The 23,720-nt window shown below is 46.7% G+C and overlaps 2 protein-coding genes across 7 annotated transcripts in view; one reads left to right on the forward strand and one right to left on the reverse strand.

Annotated features, from left to right (window-relative positions):
* The window catches only part of MYO7B (myosin VIIB), a 98,782-nt gene extending 90,380 nt beyond the window's left edge, over nt 1-8,402 (reverse strand). For all 4 annotated transcript variants that reach the window (XM_074399811.1, XM_074399810.1, XM_074399813.1 and 1 more), the window contains exon 1: nt 8,256-8,402. The gene's annotated coding sequence lies outside the window, so the exon portion shown is untranslated. The remainder of the gene's footprint in view (nt 1-8,255) is intronic.
* A 9,462-nt stretch (nt 8,403-17,864) lies between these two features.
* Nucleotides 17,865-23,720, forward strand: part of IWS1 (interacts with SUPT6H, CTD assembly factor 1) — a 43,786-nt gene continuing 37,930 nt past the window's right edge. For 2 of the 3 annotated variants that reach the window (XM_003931592.4, XM_074399816.1), the window contains exons 1-2: nt 17,866-18,189; nt 21,009-21,124. In XM_003931592.4, coding sequence (XP_003931641.1) covers nt 18,156-18,189; nt 21,009-21,124 — 150 coding nt within the window. In that variant the 5' untranslated portion in view covers nt 17,866-18,155. Of the gene's footprint in view, nt 18,190-21,008; nt 21,125-23,720 lie in introns of all 3 variants that reach the window. The other variant, XM_074399815.1, reaches the window with a different exon arrangement.

Here is a 23,720-nt window from a genome sequence, read left to right on the forward strand (position 1 = left end):
CTTAGTTGGGCCCCAGAAAGGTCACTATAAATGGTCAGCCTTGGGGAGACAGTCTGCCAGCGTCCAAGAATTCACAGGCTGAGTTGCCCTGATAACATTACAAGAGCAGCGCTTACTGGGCATTTACTGTGCCAAGAGCTCCACGCACAGTGCCCCTTTCATCGCACCATAAGCCTGTGAGGCACATATGATTATTTCCCATACTCATTCATATTTGGAAAAACTGAGCCTTGGCCTTAGCGGTGACAGGGCTGTGGCAGAGCCTGTGCTCCCAACCACCAGGCCAGACAGAGTCCTGGGCAGGGGCAGAGGAGAGAAAATGGGACCTGCTGCTGGCAGGGCCTTGTTCTATGGTGCAGGGTGGTGCTGCACCCAAGTTATTTCATTTTCCTCAATTTTTCCCTTAGAGAGTTGAGGCTGCTCGAGGCTAGGTAACTTCCCAATGCCCCCCAATCGAAGGGTCTGATCCCATCCCATCATGTGGCTGCTCATCCAGGATGGGAGCCAGAGGAAGGAGGGGGTGCTGAGCAGTACCTGGGCCCACCCAGAATGCCTGCCGCTGTATGTGGCCTCGGAGATGATCCTGCCTGCCCGTGCACTGTGGCAGAGGGGAAACTGGTGCCACCAATTGTGGAAGACAATTTGGTAACATCTATCAAAAATGCAAACACCTTTTGTCCATGCAATCCCACTATTAGCAACACACCCTGCAAATCTGCCTGTAAAAGTTCATCAAGGTAGATGTGCAGACATTGATGGTAATAGAAAGAAAAGGAAACGAACAAAAACTCAACAAACCACCAACTGTCCAAAAACAGAGGTCTGCTGGATTCAGGTTCACCCTTTGGGTAGAATACCACACAGCTTTTTAAAAAGCGTAGTTAGGTTGAAGTATATGAAAGTGTCCTTTTTCTAGGTGAAAAAGGCCACAAATTGGCAGTTTCAAATGATTCAATCTAATACATGTGTTGATATATGAGTACATAATAAAAACAGTCTGTGTTTTATAGTATCATGTTATTTTTGTTTAAAAATATAGGAGATACCAGTTGGGCATTGGTGCTAACCTGTAGTCCCAGCTACTTGAGAGGCTGAGGTGGGAGGATCCCTTGAACCTGGGAGTCCAAGGCTGCAGTGAGCTATGACTGCACCACTGCACTCCAGCCTGGGTGGCAAAGCAAGACTCCATCACTACAAAATCATAATCAAAAATGAAAATACAAGAGATACATATATGCATATAGCGAGAAAGAGAGGAGATAAATACTTTGGGGATGTAACTGTATTAAACTGTTAACTGTGATTTACTGGGGTGGAGAGTGGAAGGAGGGAAGAGACTTTTACTTCACACATGGCTCCTTTCTGTCATGTCTGGCTTTTCCATATCCATAGATTGTGTTTGTCATTGATTCTACTGCTGACAGGGGTTGTCTGGGATACCTGAGCTTCCATCCCTGCCAGGACAGTGATGACCGTCTGCACAGCTCCACCGCCAAGCTCAGTGGGGAGCCAGCCATGGGAGGGCCCAACAGAAAGGGCCCCCACACAGGTGTCAGGGAGGAACAGGAGGAGCTGAAGGAGGCGGCAGCCCCACTCTCAGTGGTTCTGGAGTTGTCAGTGCACGCTAGAGAAAAAGAGTCCTGAGTTAAGATTTCAAGTTCCCTCCATTGCCCTGCTCTGGCCTGTCTCCACAGCCCGGGGCTCCCCATGAAGAAGAGCATGCCCCTCTTTGGGATGGGAGTCTAACACCCACAGGACAGCTCAGCATTCAGGGTGATGTCCACGAGATGCCCTTCACATGAATACCACGTGACTGACAGCGCCAGAGACATGCGTGCCTGAGAGATGTTCTCTGGCCTAGAGACGCGATGGTGCTCCTGGGTCACCATGAGGTCTCCCTCCTCTTCTGCCCAGGCAAGCCCAGAATAAGAATGTGAAGCCATAGTCCTCCATCCTGTCCTCTCCCAGTGAGCAAAATCCTACAACATGCAACATTGTGGCTAGAGAAACCCAGCTTCCCAAGGAGGCAGTCGGCGATGGCAGGGCAGCCCCGGGGAGGAGATCCTGCTCCTGGACAGCCCCACCGCTAAGCTCCTGGGGAAGCCAGAGAAGGCAGGGTGCCCTGGGGAAGAACCCCTTAGGAGAATCTCTCCTTCCAGAAGGGCACTGCTCCCCTCTGCAGAGGGGAAATGTGGAGCTGGGGATTTGGCAAAGACCCTGTCTGTCCTCTGCAACAACACGGGATGAGCAAATTTGACCAAGTTTATCCACCCCCAGCATATACACACACCTGACACCCACAACTGGCTCCCATGTAGGTATGGGTGAGCGTTGGCCCATTTAGCTTCTAGCCCAGCCTACAGTTTTAGACCTGGCTCAACTGTTTCCTTCAGATTCCTTGATGCTGTTCCCCTCAATCAGAACTAAACTGACTGCCTCTGCTACCAGCGGACTCCGTACAGCACTCGGTAATGACATTCACTGCCTTGCGTTAAAAAGCTTGGTTTACACTTATTCAGAGGACGGTTCATCCTAAGCTTCACTTTCATGCAATGCTGCCGGCCTGCCTGCAGACAGCACAGGAGAGACAGCCTCCTTCACTGTGGAGACAGCATCAAGATGATGACATTCACGCCGGGCGCAGTGGCTCACTCCTATAATCCCAGCACTTTGGGAGGCCAAGGCGGGCGGATCACGACGTTAAGAGATTGAGACCATCCTGGCCAACATCGTGAAACCTTGTCTCTATTAAAAATATAAAAATTAGCTGGGTGTGGTGGTGTGCACCTGTAGTCTTATTTACTTGGGAGGCTGAGGCAGGACAATTGCTTGAACCCAGGAGGCAGAGGTTGCATTGAGCTGAGATCGCATCACTGCACTCCAGCCTGGTAACAGAGTGAAATTTCATGTCAAAAAAAAAAAAAAAAGAAAGAAGATGCCATTCACTGTGGAGACCGCCCTGAAGAAGCCCCCTTCACCATGAAGACAGCCATGGACCCTTCACCATGGAGGCAGCCACAGAGAAGCGAGAAGCCCCTGTTCACTGTATAAGTGCCCTTTCAAAAACTCTCCCTCAAGGAACTTGAGAAACTTTCCTCTACTGTAGAGACAGACTTTGAAAAGCCCTCATTCATTTATAGGAGGTCATTGAGAAACCCTGCTTTATTCTAGAGACATCCCTTGAGAAGCCCCACTTCATTAGATAGAGCAAAAGCCTATGGGATGCCCCCTTCATTCTAGAAACAGCCCTTGAGGAACACTTTTACACTGCTGGGGGGAAGGAAGACCAGCACAACCACTATAGAAAACAGTAGGGATATTCCTTAAAGAACTAAGAGTAGATCTATAGTTTGATCCAGCAATCCCACTACTGGGTATCTACTCAAAGGAAAAGAAGTCATTATACGAAAAAGACACTTGTGGCTGGGCACAGTGGTGGCTCAGCACTTTGGGAGGCTGAGGTGGGTGATCACCTGAGGTCAGGAGTTCGAGACCAGCCTGACCAACATGGTGAAACCCCCATCTCTACTAAACATACAAAAATTAGCTGGGTGTGGTGGAGCATGCCTGTAATCCCAGCTACTCAGGAGGCTGAGGCAGGAGAATCACTTGAACCTCGGAGGTGGAAGTTGCAGTGAGCCGACATTGTGCCATTGCACTCCAGCCTGGGTGACAAAGCAAGACTCTGTCTTAAAAAAAAGAAAGAAAAAGAAAAAGAAAAAGACATCTGCATCTGCGTGTTTATAACAGAGCAATTCACAATTGCAAAGATATGGAACCAACCATCAACCCACAAGTGGATAAAGAAAATATGGTATACATACACTATGGAATACTACTCAGTCATAAAAAAGGAAAGAAATAATGTCTTGGGCAGCTACTTGGATGGAGCTGGAGGCCATTATTCTAAGTGAAGTAACTCAGGAATGAAAACCAAATATCATATATTCTCACTTATAAGTGGATGCTAAGCTGTGAGGCTGCAAAGGCATAAGAATGATACACGGACTTTTGGGGACTTGTCAGGGAAGGCTGGAGCGGGGTGAGCAATAGAAAACTACACATTGGGCCAGGTGTGGTGGCTCATCCCTATAATCCCAACACTTTGGGAGGCCGAGGCAGGCAGATTACTGGAGGTCAGAAGTTTGACAGCACCCTGACCAACATGGTGAAATCCCGTATCTACTGAAAACGCAAAAATAAGCCAGGTCTGGTGGCACATGCCTGTAATCCCAGCTACTTGGGATGCTGAGGCAGGAGACTTGCTTGAACCTTGGAGGTGGAGGTTGCAGTGAGCCAAGATCGTGCCACTGCACTCCAGCCTGGGCAACAAAAGCAAAACCTTGTCTCAAAAAAAAAAAAAAAAAAAAAAAAAAAAAAAAGACTACATATTGGGTGCAGTGTACACTGCTATGGTGATGGGTGCACCAAAATCTCACAAATCACCGCTAAAGAACTTATCCATGTCACCAAAAAACACCTGTACCTTTAAAACCATTGATTTTTGTTTAAAGAAAAAGAAATAGCCCTGAAGTCCTTATTCCTTTTTATGATAGTCTTTGAGAAGCCCCTTCATGTAGAGATAGTCCTTGAGAACTCGTCCTTCCTTTTCTACAAATAGCTCCCAAGAAACTCTCCTGAATTTACGGTTACTCCCAATGTCATTTTCTCCCTTTTTATCCCCTTCATGACATTCCATCAGGAAAGCTGGTCTTCCCCTTGAAACTGGCTTGTTCCTAACGTGAGAACATTAGTAAGCTTTACTGCATAGCTTTGCTTGTGCATGACTATCTGGAAGCTCAGAACATATTTCCTGCCTATGCCTAGCAAATAGATGGGATTTTCTGATGTGCATTTCGTTGACTAACCTTTTCTCAGCTGCGGTGTATTTTCCTAGCTTAATTCCCCCTACGTCCCAGCTTCTCACTTATTTTATTTTTGATTCCATTGTATTACAGGTATACTGTAAGCTGCCTCATATCACTCTGTTATGTTTAGTATTTGAATAAGGCAGGCGATGGATGAAAGAGAAATTGACAGATGCATATACTTGTGCATGAACCGCTGCACTGCGCTTCCTTTTCAAACCCTCAGTATTCTGTCCCCAGCCCCCAAGAGTACGGGCTCAGAAAGGCACTGTGCTAAACGTTTTCCAGTACCTGCTCATTAGTACGAGCTGTAAAACAGCCCTTCAAGGTAAGTGATGCTACTCCATTTGACAGATGAGGAAACTGAGGCTTAAGGTCCCACTTTTGGTAGGTGACTGAGTCAAGGTTTGAATCTGCAAATGTTTGGCTCCAAAGTGTCTGCTTATTCCACTTCACCTCTCTCTCAGCCTGATGAGCGAGACCCTCTAGGCTGCACTGTCCAGTATAGTAGCCACTAGCTACATGTGGCTATTTAACTTTAAATTAGTTGAATTAAAAATTCAGACTCTTGGGCCGGGCGTGGTGGCTCATGCCTGTAATCTCAGCACTTTCAGAGGCCAAGGCGGGTGGATCACTTGAGATTGGGGGGTTCGAGACCAGCCTGATCAACATGGAGAAAGCCTGTCTCTACTAAAATACAAAAATTAGCCTGGTATGGTGGCACATGCCTGTAATCCTAGCTACTCAGGAGGCAGAGGCAGGAGAATAGCTTGAACCTGGGAGGTGGAGGTTGCAGTGAGCCGAGATCGTTGCACTCCAGTCTGGGCAACAAGAGAAAAACTCCATCTCGAAAAAAAAATTCAGATCCTAAATTGCGCTAGCCACACTTTGAGTGCTCAGCAGCCACTTGTGGCTAATGGCTACTGTTTTGGACAGTGCAGAAGAGAACATTTCTATCATCATGGAAAGTTCTGGATCATCTCTTACCACTCCCTTCCACTGTATTTCTTCCCACCAGGTGCCAACAGTGCCCAAGCCTTACTGGTACTTCCTTTGCTCTGCGTCTTTGCAGATGTCACTTCCTCTACCTGGAACATCCCCTGTTCCCCACCCTCATCCTCAAGGCAACCTCCCCTCACAGCCTGCTGCATCCCTTCCTACTCCCACCTGTTGTCGGCCCCAAGACCTCCTCCTCTGACCACCCAATGCTGATGCCTGTGCCTCTGGTGTACGTGGGTCACTTTTCCTTTGCAGCCTTACCTCCCCAGCTGGCAGCGAAGGAACACACAACACAGTGCTGGAAAGGCAGACAACAGAGTCTACAATGACACTGGATTTGAAAACTTGACTTCATTCTGAGCTCGTCTTGCGCTGCTAGCTACTCCATTCATTCATTCAGCACGTGCCCTGTCCATTCTCTGCTGAGGCCTGGGCATGCGCAGGAGATGGAAAAACCCCAAGGAAACGCAGCCCAGGGTCCAGTGGCCTTGGTCAAGTCCTTTCTCCTCCTCCTGCCCTTCCTCCTCCTCCTCCTCCTTCTCCTTCTATTTCTTCTTCTTCTTTCTTCTTCTTCTGTGGAGATGGAGTCTCCCCATGTTGTGGACTCAAGCAATCCTCCCACCTCAGCCTCCCAAAGTGCTGGGATTACAGGCATGAGCCACCACCATGCCCAGCCTCCTTTACCCTTCTTGATCTCAATGTCATTTGCTGTGAAAAATGTGCTAGGATTCTGGCTCTTCCTCCCTGAATAGCTTGTTATGTGGACCAAGAATGGCAACACAAGCACCATTTAAATACATGTGTTAATTAAAATGTATGGAGGCCATTGGGTTGGCCTGAGCTCCTACATGAGGCCAACAGACCGGACCAAAACAGTCACTCATGCTGAAGCTCCAAGCCACCAAGCCGAAACTAAGATTATCTCACCTCCTGAGAATCAGAAGAGAGATAATAGCTGGAGCCCCAGAGGGGCCTGTTTCAGCTGGCATGATAAGGAAGTTCCCACTGCTCTGGCCTTTCCAAGGAAAATAACTTTGAAATGACTAATCCACTTTTTGCTTTCTATTTCTCTCAGCTCTATTCTGTCTATAAAGCCAGACTCCTTTGGTCGGCTCATCAGAAACATCCATTGTATTCTACAGAATGGGCTGTTGTCCAATTCTAGAACTGCACATAAAAGCCATTTAAGATCGTTAAGCTAAATTTGTTATAATTTTGTCTTTTGACATATGTAAAACACGAGGTAATATCAATGCCTACAGGTCATGCTGTGGTATCGCCTCTCCACAAAGCCCCGTGCTAAGAGCTGTGGATGCAACAGACCCCAAGACAGCTGGCTGGGGAGTATTCTCTTAGAGGTAGCATTTGAGGGACAGATGCAGGGCCCCCAACAGGGCCAGGGAGATGGGGTGGGCTTCCTGCCCAAAGGGCTGATGAGCTAAGTGGTAACAATAATTCATTCAGGGCGTGTGCGAACCTCCAAACTAAAATCCTAATAAACAGAGTCTGGGTTCTGGTAAATTAGAGCAAAATTAAAGTCCAGAGTTGCAAAGTGGAGTCTGAAGGAGAGGCCTCGTCATGGGGCATTTGGGGGCCCCACACCTTTTAGCTGTCTGACCAGGGCCAGCTCTCACAATCTCTGTGTCTCAACTTTTGTCCTCTGTGAAATGGGGATGGGACGCACACCACATGGACAGCTGCAGGGGGACCGCCCACGTGAGCCCCAGTGCTGTCCCTCTCCTCAACCACCTCTTCCCCCATCAGCCACTACCCCACCCCAGGCCTGTTCTGCCTCACCCCAGGGGCCTGGCCTTCCAGAGGTGACCAAAGTCAATTGCCCGAGGTACACGGGTAAGGAGGATCAGCCTGGGCTTTGGAGTGGAATCTGGCTCTGCTTCTTCCTGTGGGCCTCAGTCTCTGGGTCCATAAAATGGAGACAATTCTACCACTGTGTTGTGGGGGCACAGTGGGATGCCACACGTGGCACAGCTGACGTCTGGCAGGGTCTCATCATGGGACCCAGGCTATCCATGATGTCCCCTGATTCCAGAGTGAGGCCCTGCAGCTGTGAGGAGGTTTCAGGGTGTGTGTGGCAGCCCTGGCACCTGCCATTGCCTTCCTCCGGGGAGTCTGCCCTTCCATAGCAGAGGGCTAGACAGCCTCTTTCTGTCCCCCATCCTCGGCGCCCGGGATCGCCCTTCAGCCCAATGGAGCGAGTCCCCTGCTGCGGTTTCTGGTTTCCAGTCGCCTGAAGGGCTTCTCTACTCTCTATCTCTCAGACCTGTCACATCTTATTTCCAGAGGACCTGCCTCCCGCCCCGGTGACCCTCTTCGGAGAAGTGACTTCCTCCTCCCCACTGGTAGAACATGCCCCCGGCACCCCCTTACCTTGTCAGGATGGGGGTCTGGCTGACTCTCCCCTCCACCCCAGGCACCGTGCAAGAGACGGGAAAGGAGGCAGTGCTGGGACTCCGGGTGTGTCAGGGAGTAAGAGACAAAGGAAAAGGAGGTAGGGCCCCAAGAGGAAATGGCTGGGAGCACTCTGGGCCCACGTAATTTATGACAGGACTTTGTCCCCAGGCACCAGGCACTTCCACTCCCACACACGCCTCCCGCAGCCCCAGCCGGCAGAGCCTCATGATGTCTGCTCTTTAACCCAGGCTCCTTCTGCAGAGCAGCCATGCACGCGGTCCAGAGGGTTTGCAGGCCTCGCACCTGCTGTGGCCACCAGCCAGATCCCATGGTGACAATCAGCTGACCATCTAGGGGCTCAGCATCTTCCAGGTGCTGCATGGCAGGAGCTCTGCCCCCAGGCACCCCAAGCTCTAATTGAGGATGATAGTAGAATATGAAACACAGTATGTTTGGTCCTTGTTCCTGGTTGGTGTCACAGAAGTCCTAAAACGCTTAGAATTTCCCAAGTGATCATCTCATAATGAGTCCCTTTGATAACTCCTGCTGAGGAGGTGACCGTGTGGGGGCCCTAGCTAGGCTCAGCATGGGGTCAGTCACTGGAAAGACTTAGTAGAGGGTTGGAACTTTCAGCCCCACCTACTGACCTCTGAGAAGGTGAAACTCTTGAACAAGATTTGATGAGCTTCCACACATCTGCAGTCCCTGGAGGGTGGCATGCGGGAGAGGGCATGAAAGCTGCCCACCCTTCCCACACAACTCACCTGTGTGTGTTTATTAAGTCGCTCATCTGTAATCTTTTGTAAAATCCTTTCCCACAAACTGGTCAATATGAGTGCTGTCCTGAGTTCTGTGAGCTGTCCTAGCAAATCCAACCTGAGGAGGGGGGGCGTGGGACTTAGAGACAGTTGGTCAGAAGTATAGGTGACTTGAGATTGGCATCTGAAGTGGGACAGTCTTGTGAGACTGAGCCCTTAACCTGTGGGATCTCTGACTCCAGGTCAACAATGTCCGAGTGAATTGAATTACAGGACATCCAGCTGGAGTCTGCTGGAAAACTGCTTGGACACCTGGTCAAGAGAGTGTTCTGTGTTGAGTGTGAAAGGATCATACACCCAGGGCATGTCTAGGGCCATCAGGAAACCTGAGAAGAGAGACAAAGATCATCAGACAACAAGGTTCCCAGAAGGGTCCCTGGCAACAAACTGGGCAAGCTCAGGCTGGCATTTGATCAAGGGGCTTTGGATTTGAGGCAAATACAGACTACTGGAAAGGGAAGTGCATCCAGCAGTGGCCCCTGGGAGGGGTCAGACTGGAGGGGCCAGGCAGTCCCTGGAAGTGACCATGAGGGCAAGAGGAGCTCCTTTATCCAAGTATTTGAAGGTGGGTGGATAATAGGGGTAGAAAGTTACCTGCTCAGCCACAGACCTTGTGTTGGGTAATCAAGGGGTCTTGGTCGTCCTTACAGTTGGCGCAACTAGAGCCAATCAGATTCTTTTCTTTTCTTTGGATTTGGAACTGCAGGCAGAAATGTGGGAATGAGCCATTGTCTTTTAGAATTGAGGTCGGGGTAGGGTGGCAACCCTGAACATGGGCTTTTGGGGGGTCCATGAACTCGTGGTCCTGAGGCGAATCACTGTATGCCTTATGACGTCCCCGTGGACCCACGGGTGGAGGCCCACGCAAGCTCTGTAGCCGTTAAGCTGTGGGACTACACATAAACTCAGTCACACGCGCACTCACTCGGGAACAGGAGGAGAAAGCAAAAGTACCTAGATGGGAGCTGGCTTGCCAAAGGGCGAGTTGGAGATTGAGAGCCAGAGGTTTGGTGTTAGTCCTGGGCAGAGCCCGAGCTAGTAAATGGGCTCCTAATTACCCAAACGTTAGCCGCTGCTGTGAAGGTGATCTGAAGGGCAGCTCAGCGTCCCGGGCCATCCCACCAAACACCTGAGACTACGAGAGGGTTCAGGAAGGTGGGGACGTCTCCCTCAGATTCTTGGCCCCGAGAGAACCCTTATGGCAGACGTCTCCAAACTAAGGCCCGCGGGCCGCATGCGGCCCCCTGAGGCCATTTATCTGGCCCCCCTCACACTTCAGGAAGGGGCACCTCTTTCATTGGTGGTCAGTGAGAGGAGCACAGTATGTGGCGGCCCTCCAACGGTCTGAGGGACAGTGAACTGGCCCCCTGTGTAAAAAGTTTGGGGACGCCTGCCTTATGGGGAGAAGAAAAGAGTGCAGGGACCTCTCCGCTACACTCAGGTCCTCGTTCACGGTGAGAGATGAGAAGGAGTCCCTGACCTGACGTGGCAATTACGAGCAGGGAGTCCACAGAGCTGGCAGCGGGAAAAGTTACGGGCAACAGAAGTCTTACATCAGGGTGAGAGGCTCCTAGTCTGGCGGGGTTTTGGCACAAAATGTAAGGTTTATTGCTGAGTTTAAAATGAGGAAACTGAGGCCAGTATAAGAAAATGAAAATCCAATTTATTCAGCTCCTGGGCGAGGTTCCATGGTCCCAGGGAAAGGGGCCAGAGAAGTCGTGCCAACTTCCTGGGGCGTGGGGATTTTATGGCTAGGAGGAACCAGCAACAGCTGGGTGCTCTGACTGACTCCAGGGGGGGCGGGATTGAGACGGGGCGGGCCGCTATTGGTTGGCGGGTTGTTGGGTGGGCTTCCCGGTGGGAGAGCCGGCCAGGAGCCCTGCATCAGCTGGAGCCTTCCAGGGGAGCCGTGCGGCAGAGCCTGGTGCCAGGTGCAGAGGTGGGTGTGTCCAGCCTCCCGGAGAGGCAACCGGCCTTACACTGGGGCCAAGACTGAGTCCTCTTTGGACCTTTCCTACTGCCCTCATGCAAGAAAATATTGGGAAAGAAAATCTGTGTGGACCCAAACAATCTGTAAGACGTTGTCATCCAGTTCTTACCTTACGCAAACTTGGACAGAAACACATTTTAGATGCTGACATGCTATTCTCTCTTTTACGTTAAGCATTGTATCACAGGCACTTTCTAACACTGTACCAAACGTTTACCATTGGTCTTTAGAGACAGTGTGACCGTATGTCACACAGGGGCCCATCATTTGTATACCAATCCTCCCTGGATGGACACTGGGACATCCATCCTTTGCTATCATACACTCATATACAACACTGCAATGAACATATATGTGCTCTCAGCTTTGTTTACATTTTGTCATTAGGGAATATTCCAGAGGGAGAACTTATGAAACAGTGGGCACAAACATTGCTAATCTTTCTCAAGCGGCATGCCAAGTCCTCCCTCCCAGTCAAAACTGTGCCCATGATTGCAAGAACCTGGTCTGATTGCTGTGTGAGTTTGTGCAAAGGGTAACATCCTGAGGCCTGATTCTCCTGGAGTCCCAGGCTTTCCATAGCCCAGGGACCTCAAGCCCTGGAAATCAAGAAGATGGCTTGGGGAAAGGGAGGGCAGGCTCTTCTTGGTAACACGAGTGACCAGGCTTGGCTGCCTCCTAGCCCAGTGTTACCTCCACAATTAGTGTGGTGTGGATTTCCCAAGATGCGAATATTCTGCTGACCTTCAGAAACACGTTTGTGAGCTGAACTGGAGCTGAAATGTGTCCACGGACAACCTGTGGTTCATTCCATTCCTATCAGTGAACAAGCCCTTTAAAGCGTCATCACAGCGGCTGACAGAGCACAGCGAGCCTTTCACTGCAGCTCTACCAGAATAGCATAGAGATACCTGAAGTCGCTTGCTTAGGGTGGCCCTAATCTTCCCGTCTAGGCTACAGCAGCCACATTATCCATTAACCCTATGAAATAGCAAGGTTGACAGCATAGCCCTCTGCGACTGAGCTACTCTTCTGAACAGTGTTGGATTCTCAGTCTCAGAAAGAGCTAGCATGTGATAAGGATTTTTTCTGTGTTGGACTCTGCTTATGCCCTCTCACTCAACTCGCATCAAACCTCAGCAAATGAGGGGTGCTTCTCCTCATTTCGTAGCAAGGAAGTTAAAGTCAAAGAGGTTAAGAAACTTGCTTAGGCCATGCGGCCAAAAGTGGCAGAGGTGAGGTTTGAATTACGGTGCACCTGATCCCATGGTCCGTGTTTATTGGGATGCGTTACACCACGCCAACCCTCAGACAAACCAGACCCCCTCCTTCCTCAACCCAGTGATGTATGAGATATTCTGTCTTCTGAGATTTTCCGAAACGGTGTTTCCCCAACTTGCTGGCCTTAGCCCAGGGTTTGAAAGGCCTTTCCCATTTTGTTGCCTTGTTTTCTGAGATGTTGGGACAGAGGAATATTTGGGAAGAGAAGCAGGGCTTAAATGCTTCCCTGGAACCACAGTTGTGCACAGTTCAAGAGAGTAGATCACAGGGAACACTCTATCCTGTAGTTCAGGGTTTCTCAGTGTTGGCGCCATTAGCATTTTGGACTAGATTATTCTTTGAGGGAAGTTGTCCTGTGTACTGAAGAATATTTAGCAGCAGCCATTAGTTATGTCCCCACCCCTAGTGATGACAAATCAAAATGTCTTCAGATATTATTGCCAAGTGTCTCTGGGGGACAAAGTCCCAGTAGGGAACAAATATATAGTTCACAGGCCCAGGTGCCATTGGAGGCTGGGAGAAAGAGGAGACCAGTAAGGACCTGAACGAATGTCTTCCCGGAAGAGGAGACTCTGATCCTTGGGCTCCTTGAATGGCAGGAAGATATGGCTCAGAGGGAGGTTGCAGGGAGGATGAGTGCTTCCTAGAGGATCTTGGTTCTGACACGCCAAGAAGACGACTGTGTCGTTGAGCAAACTCAAGTACTTCATCCTTCTGGAACAGCAGCTTCAAGACAGCTGCTCCTCAACTGGGCAGGTCTTGGACCCAAAGTCCTGACGGCCTAGCTAGGTGTCCACAGTTCTTTCGAGGAGGAGAGAACTCATTTCCGGTGGTGCTTTTGTCACCATAAACCCTCTGAGGAACCTATCCAGAGATTCGCCCAAGGCGGCAAGAGGAAGAAAGTAGGGACACAAAATGAAAAGTTCACCTCCTCCTCTCTAGAGGGCTTTGGGCAATCCAATGGATAAATCTATCTTAGGCGTGGCATTTAAACCTAGGTCACTGGCCATAAAAATGGGACCTCTGTCCCATGACCAGTGTCAGTGACATATGCTGATGACTAATCTTATTGCCTTGGGGAGACTGAGATACTGATAAAGAAAAGCAAAACTTAGTTACATGTCAACACAATAAAGGAAATAAATCATGCTGATGATGCTAATTATAATGATGACAGTGACACTTTGCCTAGCTCTTGCAAAGAGGTTGAGAGTGAGAGGCTTAGGCTCATTGGTAAGAAGTTCATTTCTGGGAAAAGAAGTACTGGGGTGGATTTCTTAGCCTTACCTGGAATGCTGCATGTTCACCATGATCACTTTCCTTTTCCTCTTAGTAACATACTCTTCCCTGCCTCACCACAATTAGAAGAAGTCATGGGATGATGGTAAGCGATGCGCTCCAAACCCAGGCTTGGCCCATTCGAACGTCCTGCACCATTCTCCACACTCTCTTCTCCCATCTGTTGGTGGCATGCAGAGCATGCAGTAGGGGCTTCTGAGGCCCTGGGAAACGGTGGAGCCACAATATGGGAAGACCCTGGATCCCTGAATGACTGCTGGGAGCAGAGCACCACCTCCACCTCACCGCTGACCCTGCTGCCCATTGACAAGAGGGAGAAATAAACTACTATTCTGTCGAGCCACTGAAATTTGTTGTTGTTGTTATAACAACATAACTACATGGTAGATTGTTAAATTACCATGGTTAAAACATTACCTTTCTATCCAAATCTGCTTTTGTCCTTCAAATACCACCTCCAACGCCCTGCTCCCAGGAAGTCAGCCTGATTGTTCACTTTAGCCTCACCCTCCTTTTAATTCCCATGGTACTTGTTACCCACATTACACAATTCACCTCTTAGCATTTTCTTTTTTCAAAGCAGGACTTCCTAATGGATTGTAAGCTTCTCGAGGCAAGAATCATGTGTTAGTTTTTTGTATCTTCACAGTGCCTAATAATAAGGATAATACCTAACATATATATTGCTAATCTTAAATAATAAGATGCATAAAATATGATTACATCTAGAGTTTATTTGAGTGTTCGGATAGCCACCTAGGAGACCTCAACTCCAAATGAATGGGTTCAACATTCCACAGTGGGGAAGTTGAGGTGTCACTTAACACAGGGAGAGACAGAAAAATTTTAGCAGGATTGTAACATTTTCCATATTAAGAGAGTGTATATGCTGGGGTGATTTGATTGGTTACAGATTGCTGCATCCCAAGGAAGATGACTTTATTACTCTGTAGGAGGGGCAATGACCTGAGGGGGTTTTAACTCTGGTGCCCCTTCGTCTCAATTATTTGCAGGGGGAAAAAGACAGAAGTTGCAGCTGCATGCCATGTGACTCATGCTGCATAGTCACATTCCTCTCAAGACTCAGAACAATTTAAGTTCCAACAGCTTTAAGTTTGAATTATTTAGCTGGGTGTGGTGGCTCACACCTGTAATCTCAGCACTTTGGGAGACTAAGGTGGGTGGATTACCTGAGGCCAGGAGTTCAAGACCAGCCTGGCCAACATGGTGAAACCCCATCTCTACTAAAAATACAAAAATTAGCCAGGCTTTGTGGTGCACACCTGTAGTCCCAGCTATTTGGGAGGCTGAGGCAGGAGAATTGCTTGAACCCCAGAGACAGAGGTTGCAGTGAGCCAAGATCATACCACTGCACTCCAGTCTGGGCAACAGAGCAAGACTCCATCTCAAAAAAAAAAAAAAAGTTTGCATTATTTAATTTCACAAAATTCTGTCCCAGGACTCATTATATATAAAAAATATATATATAATTATATCATGTATAATGTTATACATGTAATATATATAATTACACCATACGATATATTATATGTGCATTTGCCTTCATGACAACTCTGTGAGATAAATGGCACTGTTATCTCCAACTTATAGATGAGGAAGTTGAAGCACAGAGAGGTTCAGCAACTTCCTCAAGGTCACACAGCTAGTAAATTTCATTTGTGTCTTCCCTGGTAGAGCTTGCTAGTGGCTCCAGCACAAGAAGCTGGGTCAGACTTAGAGAGCTGACTTCTCTGACACAGAAAAAAGCTAAGAGGACTTAAAACCAGATTCGACCCTCTCATTTGACAAATGTGAAAACTGAGACTCATAGAAGGCTGGTAGCTTGTCCCAACTCACCAAGCACAATAAGCCCAGAGACAGACCCACAACCTAGGGCTCTAAGCCCCCAGTCTGCAGCTCTGATGGTGCCAGGCTACTGTTTATATTATGTGGTCTCTTGCTTCCTGACATGTTCAGCAGATGGCAGTATCTTCAGAATGCCTCCAAATAAACATTACATTCACTTAGGGAATGCAATGTCTCTGGGTTATCTGTTAAGGGAGGAAGTGTTGTGGACCGCTGCAAGTTTTCCTCTCCATTCTTCTCTGTCCTTAGCATCCTTAGTGTAGGAAACAGCCTCTCTTCTGGGTGCCTCCCTACCACTGACACGGGCCAACTGCACTGGGGTGGGGTTGGATGTGAGGCGTGGGGAGACAGCAGTCCTGAAAATTTAAGGCAGCCAAGATTCAGAAAGGCACATCTGTGCCACTACAGAATTTCTCTATCAGGGTCCCGGAGGGACAGCCAGCTGGCAGGAAGGAGCTCTGGGAACTCTCTGTAAGCTGTGTTTACACTGAGAAGCACACTACTTTAACTAAGGCTCTGTATTCATTTGAAAGGTGTGTCCTGTCTCACGAAATTCTTGGCTTTCTGAGTAAAAAAATTAGATCTGAAGCTTCTTTGAAGCCTTCTAGAGCTAAGCACATCGTTGTGTCCAGAGTGCTTCTATCCAGTACAGTTAGTTTTAATGCCAAAATTCAGTAATTATCATTTGGCAATTGCATTGTTTACAACCCAATCACTTTCCTTACTCTTGGCCTTGTATCTCTGGTGAAACTAAGACTTTCTTCCACTGAACTCTTCCTGGAATTTTGATCTATTAATCCTGCTCCATTTACACAGGTATACTCTCACCTTCTCATTAGAAGAGGGCCTAGAGCCTTGACATCTTCTATCAAATGGAAGGAAGCTTAATTTTGCACCTTTCATTTCAGGCATTGGTAATTCTTTGTTCTTCTGATTTTCAAGACTGCCTGAGAAGATGTCATTCCTACAGCTGAAAAGAAGGAGTTTGGATTCAATGCTGTTTCTACCACATCGGCAAGGAATATCCATGAACTCTCTTGCAGGCAGATGGAAATTTCCAGAAAGAAACCACTTCTCCCCTTTCTTCTCTTCCAACGTCCTCTTCAGGAGCCTGTAATTGGGTTCTGCCAGCATACTCTGATGGGCTAACAAAGGGTCAGATATCTGCAGTAGAAACAAAAGGCTCTTTTTCTACATGTCTATACCTCCTGGAGAGTCTTTGGTTAAAATTCTATTGGCCCTCCTCCGATCAAAGGCAAGAATGATCCCCTCCCTGTCCAAGACTAAAATGAACAAGTGAGGAGATAGATTTTACTCAGCCTGTTGCAATAGGGAGAACACTCCAGATATGATCAGTGCCTTGGTAGCATAGTTTTGCCTTTTACAGGGAGGAAGGTGGGATGATTGACAGCTGGGATTGTTTTGCAATCAGAAGTTTCAGTCAGTCAGGTGAACAGAAAATATTCCCTGTGTCTAACTAGTTTGGGGTAGGGGGAGAGTCCTAATTTCAACTAATCACTCGATATCATGAGCGGGAATTTGGAAGGTTTGGCTTTATTAACAGGCTCAGAAAAAAGGGGAAAGGTCTCTGGCCTTGTCACAGACAAACAAAGGGGTTATCTGCAAGCGTTTTATCTGTCACATGGGTGGTTCTTTACAGTGTGCGGTTCCAGAAACACAAACAGATAAGACGGTTTCTTAAGCCCCGCTGTTTTCCAGGAACTCAGGGCTCAGGGAAAGTTCAAGTTCACCTTCCTGGGTGTTTCATCAGGAAGGTGAAGCAAAGATGGGTACTTCTTTGTACACTTCTGGAAGCAAAGATGTGTACTTCTCACTGTTGGCTAAATGCCTTTTGAACAAGGAAATTAGTCGTTATTTAGAACGAAAGAGAGGAAGACCCCAGGAGAGAAGGCGCTGTGGATCGCGCCAGTTAGTAACGCATCACAGTTCCCGGGCGTCACACTACAAGTCCCAGGGTGCAACGCTCTCTTTCTTGCCTACTGCCGGCGGGAATCAGGAGCCTCGGGGCCTGACGGGAACGACCGTGGCTAATAGAAAAGTAATTTGAGCGGGTCTTCATTTTTTCGGAAAAGTATTTCGAAAGCTCTTCAAGCAAGGCGCGGACACATAATCTAGGAAATGATAAAAAAATCAATGATAACGTTACTTCCACGGAGGCCAGACCAAGCTCCTCCCGAGAAAGGTATTTAACTGAAGCCAGAGGTCCCGCTTAATTTTCCCATGAGTCTTCTTTCCGGCCGTGCCTTCCGTCATTGCTGTTGCGTCTTCTCATTGGCAGGTTGACGGGTTGCGGCGCCTGCGCGCTGCATTCCTTTGAGGGTCGTGGGCAGACGCCATTTTGGCCCCAGCGGTGCTTCTAGGAAGTAGATCGCCGGCTCGCATGCCTGCCCGCCTGCCGGGTACGGTCTTTTCTGCCGGGACTTCCCGGTCAGATTATTCGCCGCTGCCGCTGCTGCTTTCTTACCCTCCGCACCCGTTAAGTTCTTCGGTCTGGCGGGAGCCTCTGAACACTGAGCCACGCCATCCGGTGTCACACCGCCTGGAAGGAGGTGACGGGGGCGGCGCGGGGCGCGGACACTCCCCGCTGAGAGTCCGCCTGCCATGGACTCGGAATATTACAGCGGCGACCAGTCAGGTGGGGCAGGGACCTGGAGGACCGGGCTGGGGGGCGGAGCAGTTGTTCGGCAGGGCTCGGCCTGGCACCCCGCGGATGGGGGCAAGGAGGTCCCCGAAACCTTCCCTCCCGCGACTGGTCCAAGGTGCACAGCCGGCGTAGGACAGGAGCCCTCCGACCAGCTGCGAGCCTCGAAGCTAGAACCTTGGAGAGGGGATTCTAGAGGGAAAGCTTTCTTCTGAATCGGCGAAGGTTTTTGCTGAAATTGGGAAGTACTTTCATAGATCAAGCTCCTATTGTGTGCAAAGTGCTAGGGAAGGAGAGGTTTCTCCTGTTAAGGGAGATCTCAGTGTTTGAGTAGTTGGAGAATCCAAGGGGCGATGGGGCGGGGGATCCTTCCTAGACTTTTCACTCCTAGTTAGGGGTGGTTTAATCTTGCCTGCAATACAGAACATAATAAGTGCAGGACCGATGTTTCAGTTGCATTCAGAGTAACGAGTGCACTTCTGGCACTTAATGGTGATTTTTGTGCCTTTCCTCCACCTCGAGATCTTTCCTCTTCTCACCGAAGTTTGGTCTCGTTTCTTTACTGTTTGATGATTCTGTAAACTTTGTGGGCCCCACTCTGCTGGCACGGTGCTCAGCACCTGAGATTAAAGATAAGTGAGGCAGAACCGACTGAGGGGAACACGTTGCATTTGCTCTTCTTTTGTGTACTAGCTCTATTGGGGCGTTCTGTCTCAAAAGTTCTTAAATACGCCATAAATGTATGCACCCGCTGTACCCAGAGAAACTGAAAGTAAAAAAAATTTAAATGTTTAAATAATTATTTAAGCGTTAAGCTGTTTACCGTTTTTGAGTTCGTTGCCTTTCCTTACATATGACAGTGAATTGTAATGACTACAAAGGGCTTTCCAAACATGCACTGCTGTCCGTTTGGCTTAAAAACACTTTTCTGAGCCAGGCGCGATGGCTCATGCCTGTAATACCAGCACCTTGGGAGGCGTAGGTGGCTGATGGCTTGAGCCCAGGAGTTTGAGACCAGCCTGGGCAACATAGTGAGACTCCTCCCTATGCAAAAATTAGCCGAGTGTGGTGGCGCACACCTGTAGTCCCAGCTATTCTGGAGGCTGAGGTGGAAGGATCCTTTGAGCCCTGAGCTCCGGAGGTGGAGGTTGCAGTGAGCCCAGATTGCCCCACTGCACTCCAGCCTGGGCGACAGAATAACACTCTGTCAAAAACAAAAAACACTTTCCTGATATTTTCAAAATAGGCTTTTGCCATTCATTTGTGTTTTTAAGTTACTTTTTAAAAAGTAGGCTGGGCATGGTGGCTCACGCCTGTAATCCTAGCACTTTGGGAAGCCAAGGCGAGTGGATCACCTGAGTTCAGGAGTTCAAGACCAGCCAACATGGTGAAACCCTGCCTCTGCGAAAAATACAAAAATTAGCCAGGTGTGGTGTCCGGTGCCTGTAATCCCAGCTACTCGGGAAACCGAGGCAGGAGAATCACTTTAACCCAGGGGGCAAAAGTTGCAGTGAGCTGAGATTGCACCATTGCACTCCAGCCTGGGCAAAAAGTGAAGCTCTATCTCAAAAAAAAAAAAAAAAAAAAGGTATTATATTTAATACATGTACATAGGTTAATTACTAAAAGAGGTAACAGAAAATATAGCAGTTCCCTGACTTGTCCCCTCCATCTGCTTCACAGTCTTTTAGCTGTTTGGGGTGTTTACCTGTGTGTTCCTATTTCATGCAATCTCTTGCATCATTTTCAGGCATTCTCTAATGATTTTCTGTTATGCTAGGACAGTATTGTAGCCTATGTGCCTCCTTCTTCTCTTCTGTCCTCCACTGTTGCAGCATAATTGTTTGTTAAACTTCAAAGCTGTTATTTTTATCACGACCATATATATATTCTTCTTAGCTAAGTAGATGAGCTCATTAGTATGATAGTATGATAGTGATTCCCCTTAATTTTTTTGTTCTTTCCCCACTCTGGCTGCCTAAAGAAAAATGAGATTCCATTCTTATAGGACGTTTTGGTTTTTCTGTAGTTGACGACATTTTTTAAAACTTGATTATTTTTATAAACCTGTAAGTCTTCCTATCTTCTGAACCCTAACTTCCTCTCAATATAATTTTACTCTGTATTTTTAAAGTATTGGGGCTGGGCATAATCCCAGCACTTAGGAGGTAAAGGCAGGAGGATTGCTTGAGGCCAGGAGTTTGAGACCAGCCTGGGAAACATACCAAGACCCCATCTCTACAAAAATAAAAAAGAAAGTTAGGTAACAGTTCATATTTACCATTTTATATATGCTTTTCTTGAATGAATTTTCACTACATTTGCACTGGAGTTCCTTGTGTTCATTCATAAACAAATACTTACTGTCTATCAGGTACTAGGCAGTGTTCTGGGCTCCAGAGATTGAGCAGTGAACCAAAATCCCTGTTCTTGGGGCACTTTCATTCAAGTGAAGAAGACCCACGTTAAACACAGTAATTTCAGGTAGTGTATTAGAAGGTGGGAAATGCCACGGAGAGACAGACAGACTCAATTTTAACATGAAGTTGAAATAAATTGTTGACTTGGTCTTTAGTGTTGTTTCTGAAGCTACAAATTGCTTTATGGTGTAGTTTTGCTGCCATATATTTCACAGTGCATGTTATGATTGTTGGTGTTTGTACGAGTATTATGTTATTCAAAATTTTAGCATAATTAGTTATGCTTCCTCACTGGTAACTTGTGCACTTATATTCTTGATTCAGTGTATTCATTTCACTGTAGATGTCATTCATCTTACACCATAAGTGGTTTTTTGTTTTGTTTTTAAGCAGATGATGGTGGTGCTACCCCAGTACAGGATGAACGGGATTCAGGGTCAGACGGTGAGGATGATGTAAATGAGCAACACTCCGGATCAGACACTGGAAGTGTAGAACGTCATTCAGAGGTATTGGCTAACCCACATCTTTGGGAGGGCTTTTCCCTTGTGTTCTGTGAGACCTGTTATGTATAGAATATATATAGAATATATAGAATCCCTGTGACAGTTTAGGCTTTAATCTCTGAGAGTAAAGGAGTATAAGTTAATAGAAAACTGCTTGAAAAATAAATAGTGATGGTCTGGTTACTGTTGAAATCACAGTGAAGTAACTTCTGAGTGGGTCACATTTCAAATGTTAGGCAGTTTTCAGCTGTGCATATTGATTGAGAAAATGGACCAGACCTTCGATATTTGACCAAGTTTCCCTATTCCGCAAATAATGTTGTAGTGGGGCAATGAGCATTTGCAGTTTGAAGAAATACCAGTTGAAATAGAAAGTTATTGGAGTTATTACCTGTCAGAATTTATGTCAGCATTTGCCCTGCTTCTTTTGAACTGTTACGGTGTATATAATGTATGTAATAATGCTTTTTTTTGTTTGTTTTCTTTTCTTCTTTTTTTTTTTTTTTTTTTTGAGACAAGTTCTGGCTCTGTAGCACACTCTGGAGTACAGTGGTGAGATCTTGGCTCACTGCAGCCTCCACCTCCTGGGCTCAAGCCATTCTCCCACCTTGTAGCCTCCCAAGTAGCTGGGACCACAGGCTCCGGCCACCACGTCCAGCTATTTTTTGGTTTTTTATTTTTTTGGTAGAGACAAAGTTTCACCATATTGGCCAGGCTGGTCTCAAACTCCTGACCTCAAGTAATCCTCTCACACCTCAGCCTCTCAAAGTGCTAGGATTACAGGGGTGAGCCACCATGCCCAGCCCACAAATGTAATTTTAAGAGCTGTTTTTGTTTAATAATACAGGGTAGTATTGGGTTTTGTGTACATTTTAACATATTTTGCCTAATACATAAATATTTCAATGCTTTATTTGCTTTTCTGGTTATATACCATGTTAACAAGACAAAATTGGGAAAATTTTAAATAAATGTCACTATAACTCTTTGGTAGACACACACTGAAACAAATAGGAATGATAAAGATGGAAAGATTTAAGAACTTTCTATGCCCTATAGTTTTCTTGATTACACGTGTGCAGAAAATTGTCCAATTTTTAGTAGGTGTGGTTAGAGATTGTATTATTGACTCTATCCTTTGACAGCAGCATTAGTATACATTCAGCAAGTGTTTATTGAGTGCCTAATATGTGTCAGACTCTTTTTGCAGGTGCTTTGGACTTATCAGTGACTAGAAGTTAAAATCTTTCTCTTCTTAGGTTGTTTTTCCAGTAGGGAGAGAAAGACATTAAGCAATAATTTTTTTTTTTTTTTTTTTTTTTAATTTTTGCTAGAAGGTAACATACTGTGAAGAAAACAGATAATTAGAATAGAGCAAAGGATGGAGGGCAGACTTTGGTGTTAAATAGGGACCATATAGACCTTTTATTAAGAAATTGGCATTTGAACCAGGGTGTGAAGGGAGGCTAAGGAATGGCCATGTGAATATGGACGTTTAGGGGAAGAACATTCCTGCCCAGGACCCCAAGGTGAAAGTGTGGTTGGTGTCTTCAAGGAGCCAGTGTAACTGAAGTGGGGTCCGTAAGGGGTAGGGGAGGTCAGAGAAACTAAATGCAGGTATGGAAAAGGCTCATCTTTTATATATTTTGATGTCACTCAGGCTTTTTCTATGCTTTTAAACATTCAGAGTAAATTCCAATATTTTAATTAATGATAGTTGGGAATTACTTGATAATGTATACATTGTTACAGTCAGTGCATTTAGTGTGTGATATTTTAAGTGTCCACTTTGGAAACAGCATTCAGAGATTAACCACTGTTAATATAGAGCCTAGTAGGATAGTCATCTCATGGCCTCATGCTACAGTTGCAAATGCAGGTTACCTTAAGCATCTTTATTTTTTTTTAAATAATACAGATTCTGAATAAATAAGTGCCTGTTTTTGAAAATTTAGAAATCACAGACTGTCCCAGACTTATAATAGTTTGACTTAACAATTTTCAATTCTGTGATGTTGCAAGTGCTGATGGCATACTTTGAGTACCCATACAACCTTTCTGTTTTTCACAGTATTCAATAAATTACATGAGATACTCAACATTCTAGTATAAAATACGTTTTGTGTTAATTGGTTTTGGCCAACTGTAGACCTCTGTAAGTGTTTGGAGCACATTTAAGGTAGGCTTAGGCTAAGCTGTGATGTTTGGTACATTAGATGGATGAAGTGCAGTTTTGACTTCATGATATTTTCAACTTACCAGGGGTTTCTCAGGCTGTAACCGCATAATAAGTTGAGGCATTTCTGTATCTGTAAAGTTTAAAGAATAAAACCAACATACTCCAACTACAGAAATGACTGTGAGCCCTTTTCACATTATTTCTCCCGCATTTTCATTCTGTCCCATGTATATGACGTGTGTATTTTTTTATTTTACCTTTACTTGAGATTTTACTATATATATTTTGTGCCTATGTGTTTATCTCTTCATTTAAGATTATACTTTAAGTGTTTCCCATGTCATTAAAGATTCTTGATAAGCATAATTTTTAATGGTTTCACAATATGGATGCAATGTCACTTATTCAGCAGTTTTCTAA

Source organism: Saimiri boliviensis, chromosome 5 (genome assembly GCF_048565385.1).
Source record: "Saimiri boliviensis isolate mSaiBol1 chromosome 5, mSaiBol1.pri, whole genome shotgun sequence".
Lineage (NCBI taxonomy): Eukaryota > Metazoa > Chordata > Mammalia > Primates > Cebidae > Saimiri > Saimiri boliviensis.